Raw genomic sequence first — 12,737 nt, 5'->3', positions numbered from 1 at the left:
CTTGTGTCAATGAACTATAGCATTATGGCTTATCAAATTACTGAACTTGCTTTAATAAATTACATATTACATAAACAATCATGTATGGTCCTCTATATATATTGATAACTTAGGGTTTTAAGAGACCTTAAAAGTTTCTGACCTTGCCTTATTAACTGTGTTGTCCCTTCTGTCTTTACAGTTCCTCCAGACATTGACGAGTCCAACACTGTGTACACGCCCCGTGTTGTTGTCAACCGGACTGTTCTATTGGAATGTGCTGTATCAGGAGTACCCACACCCACTGTCCAGTGGTTCCTTAACGACCGACCTATCAGACAGACAAACAGGATCAGACTACTAGCCAGCAACAAACAGTTACAGATTGAGCGTGCTCAGACTAGTGATAGTAATACCTATACTTGTCAAGCCACTAACGAGGCCGGGCAACTCCGCAAGAATTTCCAACTCATGATTCTAGGTATTGGTATAAAAAAGTGACTTCAGGCCATTTCTAATTGAAGCTCTTTGAGAGAAAATGGATGGAGAATGATACATTTTCTGGATTGTGAAAGAGTAACGAATTAAATCCTTTTGAAATTTAGGATTTTTTAACCTCATAGAACAGTGACAGTAGTCAGTGAAAGGAACCTGGCAATAGGCAGAGTAATATAGAGGGTAAACCAGTCAATAGTTCGCTGAAGAAATAATTCGGCTTGTAGGTAGCAAGGTTATTTGACCAAGTACGACAAAGGCAATTATGTATTAAAAGGGGGAAACACTTTTAGTGACAAAAGAGCAACTTAAAGAAAGTTTTTTTTAGGTTTCAAAGTTAATCTAGAATCTTAAATGGTAATTTTTTTCTGATATGAGACCAAGAATATTTTCCTTTATTTTACAGTACCACCTCTGCTTAACAAGTCGGTGAACACTAACTTCACGGTGAAAGAGAATGGAAACATTGTGATACAGTGTCCTGTGTTGGGCGGTATTCCTGACCCCTCTGTGTTTTGGCTGAAGGATCGTGTTCCTCTCAATAACTTTCCTTACCAGAATCTGAATGTGACCAACCGTAACCGTCGACTGGAGATCCGCAATGCTAAAGTGGTAGATGCTGTCCAGTATACTTGTCAAGCACGCAACTCTGCAGGGGAAGACTCGATGAATTTCTACCTTAGAGTGTTTGGTGGGTTTCCTTTTGTTTTTACCAGACCATAATGCATGCTTGTAGCAGTGTATCACTTCCATAATTAGGAAAAATTTAGTCTCTTGGGAAAGATTTAAACAGAAAATACAAGCTTATATGTAAGAATTCTTATCTATTTTAGACTGTTGGTGCTGGAAAAATATATGGTGGAATTGCATGAAATAGAAAATAAAAAACAATAATGCAATATATAAATGTCAGCTTCAGATTATCTTGTATTAATAGTGTAACATAACCGTCACTTCAAGTTTCGCCTGGTATTCACAAATTCAAATCCTGCATTAAACAGTGAGGCCATCGATTACAAACGAATCAGAGAGACCGACCTTCACAGTGTTGGAAGGTGAGCAGGTAACACTGGAGTGTCCTGTGACGGGTATCCCTGACCCAGGGATACAGTGGCAGAAGGATGGACGTGTCATAGAGCTGTCCCAGAACTCACACATGAGCATCATAGCAGGAGGGCAGGTACAAGATGACATGCAGTTATAAACGTTCAGATGTGTTTATTAAATCAGAAAAATTACAAACAGATTTCATTATTTCAGATTCATTATGTCCTTCTAGAGAAAAGAAAGTGCAAGCACACATTGGGAATTTGCCCATTCCAGATTTACATTTTTTGATTCCATTGAAGATTTGCAGATTTTCATATTCATTGCCTAAAACAGTGATTCATAACCAAGAAAGTTCACAATCTTTACTCTGAAATATTTTACACCAAAGTTTTATTAGTTACGCTATCAGATATTATCTACGCTACGGAGAGTTTTTATTTACACTCCAAAATGTTATCAATTACAATTGGAAGATATTAATCATTAACTCTGGAAGGGGTATTCATTATAAGACTCAGCATTCAGATATTGTTCTCAATATATAGGTCCTTAGAATCCTCAGTGCCAGGGTAGGGGACACGGCCCAGTACATGTGCCATGCTGAAAATGAAGCTGGATTTGCAGAGAAATTCTTCCAAGTCAACATCAATGGTAACTTCTAAATATAGCATCTGAAATTCAAGGAAATGTATATAAACAGGGGATGCTGCCCATGGGGGCAGAGGAGTAAGGCCGTATTAGGGAAAATGTTTCATACGGGGATTTTAGCAAACATTGATCTTGGACGTGTGTAATATGTTCTCTTGAGGCAGAGGAGTGGGGCACAATGGAGGAAATAGAAGTATTAATCTGTTTTCCTTAAGTACCCGTTCCAGAAATTCAAGGAAATGTATATAAACAGGGGATGCTGCCCATGGGGGCAGAGGAGTAAGGCCGTATTAGGGAAAATGTTTCATACGGGGATTTTAGCAAACATTGATCTTGGACGTGTGTAATATGTTCTCTTGAGGCAGAGGAGTGGGGCACAATGGAGGAAATAGAAGTATTAATCTGTTTTCCTTAAGTACCCGTGCTACATCGAGGTTAAGAAATATCTACAACATTATTGTCCTTGTGCCAAGAAAACAATAATTGTCCAATGGAATTATGCCTCTCTACAATGTAAACCTCTGAAATCCCACCGTCCATAGATAAGAATAATAACAATGCATTATGTTAACTAGATTTTGGTTCCTGGGTCATTACCTAGATATAGTCGAGAATCATATTTTATTATGATCATATGTTTGTCAAAGAATACATTAAAATGCAGTTATTGAACATGAATAGAGGAAAACATTAATGCTACCTGGTTCGATCCTGGGCTCCTACGCCTGGTGAATTATCCTTGTGTCATAACATAGAACTGATTGTCTGGTAGATAACTGATAACATCTCAAAGATTTAGGTTCTTTTGATTATTTCTTGTTACCGTATTTATTTGAAATGCATTCTAAAATTTATTTTCAGTGCGCCCACGCATTAATGGTTCCCAGGTTCTTCAGGAGAAGTCAGTTATCTTAGGCAATGACCTTTCTCTGCATTGCCCCACTCTTGGAATCCCGCCCCCAGAAATTTCATGGTACTGGCAGGGTGGCCTCGTGGCTCACGAGAGTCGATTTTTCCAGATCTTGGATAGAGGAGAGACACTGCTGTTGAATGATGCTGACCGCCCCCAGGAGGGCTTCTATACATGTGTTGCCACCAACCCTGCTGGCTCTACAAGTCTCAACTTCACTGTCACTGTGCTGGGTAGGTGGTATGTCTTATCTTCAAACAACATGATATATATATACACACAAGATGTTGATACAATTAAGTGACATGATTTCCTAACAGTGTCTCTGTATAGTGTAAATTCTGTTCACAGTGCCCCCTATGATCACAGACTCTGTGACAGATGTGACCGGCGTTGTTGATACATCGGTTGTCCTGCCCTGTGAGTTTGGTGGCTACCCTGACCCTAAGGTAACATGGAAGAAGGATGGCTACCCATTTCCCCTCTCCAGTCTTCGTCATCAGGTGTCGTTCGGAGCCATCCAGTTCAGCCGTGTTCGTCTGGAGGACCAGGGAATATATGAGTGTATGGTTACTAACCTAGTTGGCAATGATACAAAGCGCATCAACCTCACCTTACAGGGTAAGTATAGCTGTTTTTGTAAACGGTTTAGCTCACCTGGACCTGTTGCTATATTCCGAGTGTCGGTGTCAGCTCCTTCTGTTGACAGCTAGATTTAAGTTTTTATAAAACAGTGTTGTGTCATTGCTAATGAGGATACAGCTTAAATATTTAATGTGTGTTTTCCTTGTGATAAAGCCTTTACATCGATATTACATTTGTGGACACCTTGACCTTGACCTTTGACTTATTGTTGGAAAACTTTGTATCTTGGCCACAGTATGTTAACCATATGAGATAGGACTTTCATATATTTGACTTATGCTCCTTGTTATAAGACCTTTCCATAAGTAGTACTTTTTTGTACCTGCTGACCTTGATGGTGAACTTTGACCTGCTTTAATTTAAATGCTAATTTCAAATTAAAACCCACTCGGTGAGCTATGTTGTCTTCTAACAACTCTTATATGGGTATCCCCATAGCAAGACAGGATATGGTGATGTTTATATCATATCCATCATATCCATCCTGCCATCCTTGCAATATGGCATCTGGTGAAATGAAATTATACTGCTTATTTGAACAAAACACTCTAAAAGCACTTTAAAGTCAGAAATAAAAACAGACTTGTTGCAAACAGAATTCACAGTCAGTTTTAGGAAAATGTCACAACCAAATTTGAGGGGGAAAAAACCAAATGGTGGCACAACTATTTCAGTAGTCATTTTATATAATAGACTGTTCTATGTGTCAATGTAATACAGAATTTATTAGAGATCAATAATTTGATATGCCATGAGCCTTACAAGAGTTGATATTAAATACCCAATTATTTGACAAGTTAAATAAATTTCACATTGAATTTGACAAGATTCTATTTATATGTATCTGGAATTGATGAGAAAATAAACGAAACCTCACAAATTAATTTCCTACAACACAGGCTTATTTTGACTGGAACGCTAGCAAGACAATCATATGATTGTCCTCCCAACATTCCTTATTAATCGTCACAATCATGTTTTAACATGTGTGTCTTTAATTATTGATGACATGGCTGTATGACATGACAGAACAGTTATGGTATATATTATATCCCCTGCAGTGCCTCCTGGAATAATTGGTCCAAGGGATCTGCGTATAGAGGTTTTAGTTGGCAATGACGCCTTCCTTCCCTGTGATGCAGTAGGTCAACCAGAACCTGAGATCTCTTGGTCCAAGGGATTTCACACACAGCTCAAGCGAAACCAAGGTCAGTAACACTTTGTAAATGTGGTATTAAAATCATCTAACATGTTTTGTCTCATTTACAGACTTAAGTACAAATATTTCATTAATACAAAAATTCTAACTTTATTTTCTCTACAGTCATTCTGGCCAATGGGACCTTACATGTGAGAAGTGTAGCCAGAAAAGATGGTGGCGTTTACCGGTGTACTGCAGCAAATTCTGTAGATCTTGCATATCGCATTGTAAGACTCAGGCCTCTAAGTAAGATATTGATACAAACCAAACACCAATATATTTATATGCCAAACATTCTCTCTCTCTTATAAGTCCGCTACCAGTGAAACCGTAGGGGACTATTGGTTTTCTCTCCATCTGTCTTGTATGCAAACGCCAAAGTTTGTCAGCGCTCTAACTTAACCCCTCTAAATATGTTAAGAAGGTGAAAATACCAAAACTATGATCCCGCTAATTAAAAGTGCTATACAGAACAATGTATTGGCTCACCTAACCCAAATGCCTGGTGAGCTTATGCTTTGGCTTCCGTCCTTCAATATTTCTTTTATGCTGTTACAAGTCTTGATCAACTAAAAGGATTTTGATGTAATTTGTTCTGGAGCATCATTTGGCACAATTTTGGATAGCCACGGATGATTGATCAGTGCTACCCTACGCTAACCACCCATTGGTCAGCTCAGTGAAAAATGCTTGTTTACATGATGTCACTCTATAAATAGAAACCAATCACCATATCTGTTTATCAAAACTATATTTCAGTTCATATTTCTGATGTCAAGTGTCAAATTAAAACTTCCAGTTGTTGTAATAAAATTTTCATATTTCTACATCAACATTTCAGTACGCCCATCCATTCTTGTTGGGCAAGTGTACTACAACGCCCATCTTGGAGACAAAGTTGTACTTCCTTGTCGTGTGACAGCAAGTCCCAGGGCAAAGATTGTCTGGAGGAAGGATGGCCAACTTATAGACATCACACAGTCTCGTTTCTTCAAACATGGCAATAGGCTTGTCATAGCCTCCACTAGGTAAAATCATTGTCTCACAGAAAATGAAAAAGTGGTAGTGAGACTATAAGGTGTTAATTTTCTGTCCATTTCAATGTTAAGAAGATGTTTTAAGCTCAGTTTCTAATCATATTAATCAAGTACTTATAAATGTAACCAAATCTAGTACAGTGAAACACAGATGAGTCAAAATTGACCGGACCGAGTATAATGTTCGACTTATCTGGTGGTTTAACCAAACTGTGTTTCTATGTATCGATTATACAATAACATAGATAATCAGAATCCATGGGCTGTCTACCTTATATAACATGGTGTGACAAAGCAACAATTGATTAGAAACAATTTATATTTTATACCGTAACAATTATTTTGTATTAAATAAAATAAAGATTAAACGTTCATTTGCACATAATACAGAATACTGTAAATGTATCCAACACACATGAATGCACACATACACTTGGTAATACACAAAATGATGAACTTGTAGATAGGGGATTTGAGAGATAGAAATGATAGACATTCTACTTGCATTTATATCGTAAGGATTTAAAAGACATGTCATGTTTGCTTTAAAAAAAAAAACAATTTAAGGAACATGCAAATAAAGGATACAACAGATACACATCAATAGAATATAAATGAACTATCAATAGGCCTAAACTATGTCAATAGGGTTGATTACACCCACATTTGTACATGGCTGACCTGTCACAATTCATAAAGGAAATTTTGGTATAATTAAGAAGGGATGAAAAACAAAAAATGTTTGACACAACCTCAGTATTCAATTCAATAGTGTTGAAACATCTCGTGTTTAATTTACTAAAGAAGAGAAAAAAATCAGGACCGAACAAAACAAGTGAGTTTACTGTATATACCGTAGGTAAGTAGACATTCGGGATTAGATTTGTATCGCATCCAATTTCATGTTGAAAATGAAATTTTTAGTGGATTTTGAAAAGTATACAACATATATTAAAACATTTTACACACCTTTAATATACAAAGAATTTCATCATAGAATTCTCCATATCAGGCAACTACTTCAGATAATAAAAGTGTATTAATGTCATTGATACAGTAAATGAGACATTTTGCTGCTAAGAATGGTTTTAAATAACAAAAAACACTCAATTTTACCCTACAGGTCTGTTGATTCTGGAAACTACACATGTACAGCTGCCAACCAGGCAGGCATTGCAACTGTCTACAGAAACCTCACAGTGATTGGTAAATATTACTCTATCTCATGAAAATTTCATTCATGATTTTCGTAGCATTAAGATGTTGCTGTGTACTATACCCTCATCATTTCTATCATGAAGTATATCAACTTGATTGAAATCCTGATAAAAGTGTTTGCTAGTGGTGATTTATGATATTTCGTTTAACATTTAGTTGGTAAATTCTGCTCTTAATTAAGGAGGTATAATTGTGTTGTATTTCCTTATATCTGTCAAAATACCTTTAAAATTACGGAATCTTAGAATTGGAGATAATTCATGCAAATCATAAAATTATATAGCAACCTATGTGATTTTCATATAGTGAACATCTTGTGTTCATCAATTCAGCTGTTCAATTCATTAAAATATATATATATATTGGCATAATACAAACAATAACTAAAAATGTTAATGGACAGTAATATTGTAGTTCGCATGATCACATATCAGCCTCCGTTTCTCTTCATGTCTTCATTCACTGAGGAAAGTAACTAACTTGGTGCATCCTTCATTGACCTTTGACCTGTGTTCCACAGTGCCACCATTTATTAAGGAGAGCAGTCGACTGGTCACAGCATTCCTGGGAAACCTTTCATTCATTGTGCCCTGTGAGGTGACTGGATATCCCGAACCAGACATCAGTTGGTATAAAGATGGACGGAGACTGGAGGACGATCGCAACAGAATCATATTTCAAACCTCAGGTTCTCTCATGATAAGAGGTGTACAGGTAAATCTAGTTATGTTTTCATTAAACACACTAAGTATATGTTGGCAAATTTGGAAAAAACGCCATATGTCAAACCAAAGATATCTATATACATGCAACAAGACAAAAATTCTGACAAAATATACATTTCTCACTTTTAGCAACTTTGATAAACATTGTTTGTAGTCATATACCCACTGTTATTTATCACAATTCAATGACCTGGATGAAACTACTATCTGGAGTCCTGCTAGTCACTTTAAAGTTAAATTTTAACAAAAAGATAAAATTACCTGTTTTACCTGTCCAGTGGAATACAGGTAAAGAGTGCTAAATACATGTCTATTTCCGTATTTTGCCAAACAAATATTTCAGAGCACCCATGCATAACCTCTTTCTTCACTTCATTTAAAAAAAAAGAGCTGAAGTTCCTATTTTTACCCCTCAGCCAAATGGCCAATATGGCATCATATTATGAGGAAGGAGATACTAAAATGGAGATGGTTAAGAAATTTAGTGTACATGTAGTAGGAGTTAACTACATGAAATTGTATGATTGAATATCTAATTTATGAGATACAGATTCTTATTAAAGTCACACAACAGTTATGCAATAATCAGTAATCCAAGAGTTATGACGACCAGTAAATCCAGTATGAATTGTTACACATTATTACAAACAGTAATCCATTAAATACACTGAATCATATCATCAGCCAGTATAAAGGGGGTATAGACTAGGAGGGACGGACTGTATAAACTGTTGAATCACTCCTTGTATGCGATACTATTGTTTGTTACAGAGACAAGATGCAGGTATCTACAGGTGTTATGCCATTAACTCTGCTGGTAACTCATCAAGGGAGACAACTGTCAGGATTCAAGGTTAGTACTTGGAATCTATTTGGGGGTAAAATAAAAACTGAATGAACTTTTATGTATGATTGATATTTTATAGATATTATGTACTCCATAGTCTGTCCATCAGTATTAGTGGGGTGTGTCAGTGTGGTCATTTGTTATTGTACCTATATACCAGTGTCATACTGTAATTGTAACTAGTTCACTTTGATACAGAAGTTTATTGATGATTGGGATTTATTTATAGCTTTCAACACTGCAGTATCGTTAAAAGTAAATGTACATATTGATATTTTGAACAATTTGCTATTCATGGTAGTTTTTAATTAATTATAATTACTGCTGATGATTATTTCTGTTACACAACAGTTGCCTACAATGATATTCATGATTATAATGGGGTTTTTTTTTAACACAGAGGCTCCTATTATCACTCTACGACCACAAGGCCTGGAAGTGGCAGTTGGCGGCAGCATACAGCTTTTGTGTGGGGCCAACGGTGTCCCTTCGCCCATCATACGCTGGGAGAAAAATGGACTACCCGTTGAAGGTGATAAATAGCTCAAAGAAATTTTGCATAAAAATAAGAAACACTTATCCAGATATTATATTTTTGTAGATTGCCTGGATTATCAGAACATTGATTAATAGCTTTCATTAGAAATAACTCAAAATGCTGCCAACTTTTTATTGAAATTTTTATATCAACAGTGCTGGTTTATATTTAAAAGTTCATGACATTAATAGTTACACTATTATGACAGCCCTGTATATTTGATGTCAGGATTTTTCTGAGATGAAATTTAATATAGAAATTCAAAATAATTAGTAACTAAATGAAATATCCACTCTTGATGTCTTTTCTTTGTGTATTTCCTTTTTCTCTCTCATTTTTCTGCATTTTCTAAGAAATACCTGTTCTTTCTTCATTAAAAAATTCCAAATGGTTAGTCTTTCCACTCATGTTTTCAAAGATAAGACTATAAAGAATAAGCAAGTCCAAATGATTTTATTTTAATGTACATGCCTTGACTTTGTCTATGCTGATGGAAATGCCAAAAACTAAAATTCGGAAAATGTATTAATATTGTTTGTATCTTTTAATATAGTTTATAGTCCAGAAAATTGCAGATTAATGTTTTTGTTTTTTGTGTGTTTTGTCATTGCACAATAACAGACAAACAAAACATTGGTGGCCGGAGTTTGCTGATAGTTAACAGTGCTAGGAGAGAAGATGGAGGTCTGTATACGTGTATTGCTGAAAATCCAGCCGGGATCGACACAGCCTCAGCAACCGTCCTTATGTCAGGTACGTCTGCCGTTATAGTTACTACAGCATAGAAGTCTGCCTTTTCTGACGTAAGTCTATATATACAATGTCAGTGGAATTTCCCTTTATGAAAACAAACAGAAAATACTGACAAATACAACTAATTCTAACTCCAAACCAAAGGCTGTGATAGTTAGTTGGTTAGTGCATAACCTCAGGTAGAAGATATCAGGTGCATGGTTCCGCACTCCATACCTGTGTCAGATTGTGTTTCTTGGGAAACTGAGAAAAAGGCAAATCTGTGCTGTCATAGTTTTGTCCTTAGGCAAGACGCTTCAGCCTAATTGCTCTGGTTGACATGTGAAGGGGATGTTGTTCAGTGAGGTAATTACCAACTACTACAAGTAGACCCCGTCTCAAAATAACCCTGACTGTTGATTGGGTGATAGACCCAGCAAACAAACAACCTGAACTCCAAATTGTTAAAAGAAGGATGAAATATTAACAAAGCTGAATGCAGTAATGATTTAGTAATACTGTAAGATAGAGGTGTAATGTCTGACTTCTGTCGCTGGTTATTCTGCTATAATTCTCGTGTACAAATTTACCAAAATTCCATGATGCGTCGGAGGCAAGGAAAATTGACAAGATTGAATTTTGAAAGACTCTGCATATTGTATCTTGATAAAATTAATGTAATGTTGATGGACTTGTTCACAGTGCCACCCAGAGTGACCGTCCCTGATGGTAACGCAGTGGTCAGTATAGCAGAGAAAGTCATGTTGACCTGTTCTGTGGGGGGTGATCCTCAACCCAACATCTACTGGACAAAGAATGGACGTCCTGTCATATACAACGAACGCATCATACTGCTTTTAAATGGCTCGCTGGTTATTTATCAGGCCACGGTAAGTTGTGGAGACTTCATTGTTGTTTAGATCATTCCAGCATTTAAACACTCTTGGTATATTGGTATATGTCCTTAAATAAAGAGGTTTATACATAATTTCACAGAAAAATTAGAACTTATAAAATTAAAAACATGACAGCTGTATAATGGCTTGTTGGTGAAAACCTTTGTAGAGCTTTGGATTAAAAATTATTTTGAACACAATTAATTGTGATATTGTTCAATTGGAATTCAAAGTTTTCCTAGTTCATTTTGTGATGTATGACTGATGAATTGGAATTTATTGAATTTTTGTTCTAATAGGCAAAGGATAATTGGTCTATAATTGTTAATACTGATTGTCCCAATCAAAATGATAAAGTAAATTTTTTCCGTACTGTAACAGAGTTCTGATGCTGGAGAATACAAGTGTGTAGCAACAAATGATGCTGGAACGTCTACCGGTGTGGCTATGTTGATCGTTAATGGTGAGTGCACATTACATTTCCAATATTTTCATAGACTGATCAATTTATGAATAGTTAGTGAAATATTTTAACATTTTATGACCAGTTGTAGTAATATTAAAATCAGCCTCTCTTACAGTATATCCATAATCTAGTCCCGTTATAGAGTTTCTAGTAAGATTTGTGATAATGCCATCTGTGGAGGAGAATTTTACATATAATTTACATCTATAATTATGTCTTTGTTCTTTACCTGTACTTGTTTTTCCCTTGTCTTTCTTTCACCCAACAATTTGTCTTACTCTCTCAGTTCTGTAGGCACCTTCAAAGATGCTTCATTATAATGACATCACTTATACTTTTTATTCAAATCGCCCTGCGTCCGTGGTCCGTCGTCCGTCCGTCCATCTTGTTATCGCTATTTCTCAGAAAGTACTGATGGGATCTTTCTCAAATTTCATATGTAGGTTTCCCTCAGTGTGTAGTTATGCATATTGCATTTTGAGACCAGTCAGATAACAACATGGCCGACAGGTAGCCATCTTGGAATTTGACAATTGAAGTTTATTATCGTTATTTCTCAGAAAGTTTTGAAGAGATCTTTCTGAAATTTCATATGTAGGTTCCCCTCAGTGCGTAATTATGCATATTGCATTTTGAGACCAGTCGGAAAACAACATGGCCGACAGGCAGCCATCTTGGATTTTGACAATTGAAGTTTGTTATCGCTATTTCTCAAAAAGTAATGAAGGGATCTTTCTCCAATTTTATATAATAGGTTGCCCTCTGTGCCTAGTTATGCATATTGCATTTTGGGACCAATCGGAAAACAACATGGCCGACAGGCAGCCATCTTGGAATTTGACAATTGAAGTTTGTTATCGCTATTTCTCAGAAAGTAAAAGAGATCTTTCTGAAATTTCATATGTAGGTTCCCCTCAGTGCGTAGTTATGCATATTGCATTTTGAGACCAGTCAGAAAACAACATGGCCGACAGGCAGCCATCTTGGATTTTGACAATTGAAGTTTGTTATCGCTATTTCTCAGAAAGTAATGAAGGGATCTTTCTCCAATTTCATATGTAGGTTGCCCTCTGTGCCTAGTTATGCATATTGCATTTTGGGACCAATCGGAAAACAACATGGCCGACAGGCAGCCATCTTGGATTTTGACAATTGGAAGTTTGTTATCGCTTTTTTTTCAGAAAGTACAGAAGGGATCTTTCTCAAACTTTTTTGTAAGTTCCCCTTGGTCTGTAGTTCTGCATATTGCATCTTGGGACCAATAGGAAAACAACATGGCCGACAGGCAGCCATCTTTGATTTTGACACTTGAAGTTTGTTATCGCTATTTATCATAAATTGCTGAAAGCA

At 36.3% G+C, this 12,737-nt stretch overlaps 1 protein-coding gene across 1 annotated transcript in view; it reads left to right on the top strand.

The window, feature by feature from the left end:
* Window positions 1-12,737, top strand: part of LOC117343028 (hemicentin-1-like) — an 83,914-nt gene that overhangs the window by 43,867 nt on the left and 27,310 nt on the right. Inside the window, exons 29-44 of the mRNA XM_033905356.1 lie at window positions 182-460; window positions 881-1,165; window positions 1,476-1,654; window positions 2,070-2,175; window positions 3,034-3,315; window positions 3,434-3,703; window positions 4,789-4,935; window positions 5,052-5,174; window positions 5,770-5,956; window positions 7,089-7,171; window positions 7,704-7,897; window positions 8,680-8,761; window positions 9,156-9,287; window positions 9,915-10,046; window positions 10,728-10,915; window positions 11,303-11,384. Coding sequence (XP_033761247.1) covers window positions 182-460; window positions 881-1,165; window positions 1,476-1,654; window positions 2,070-2,175; window positions 3,034-3,315; window positions 3,434-3,703; window positions 4,789-4,935; window positions 5,052-5,174; window positions 5,770-5,956; window positions 7,089-7,171; window positions 7,704-7,897; window positions 8,680-8,761; window positions 9,156-9,287; window positions 9,915-10,046; window positions 10,728-10,915; window positions 11,303-11,384 — 2,751 coding nt within the window. The remainder of the gene's footprint in view (window positions 1-181; window positions 461-880; window positions 1,166-1,475; window positions 1,655-2,069; window positions 2,176-3,033; window positions 3,316-3,433; window positions 3,704-4,788; window positions 4,936-5,051; window positions 5,175-5,769; window positions 5,957-7,088; window positions 7,172-7,703; window positions 7,898-8,679; window positions 8,762-9,155; window positions 9,288-9,914; window positions 10,047-10,727; window positions 10,916-11,302; window positions 11,385-12,737) is intronic.

Source organism: Pecten maximus, chromosome 2 (assembly GCF_902652985.1).
Source record: "Pecten maximus chromosome 2, xPecMax1.1, whole genome shotgun sequence".
NCBI classification, from domain to species: domain Eukaryota; kingdom Metazoa; phylum Mollusca; class Bivalvia; order Pectinida; family Pectinidae; genus Pecten; species Pecten maximus.
This window is presented reverse-complemented; position numbering and strand designations above follow the sequence as displayed.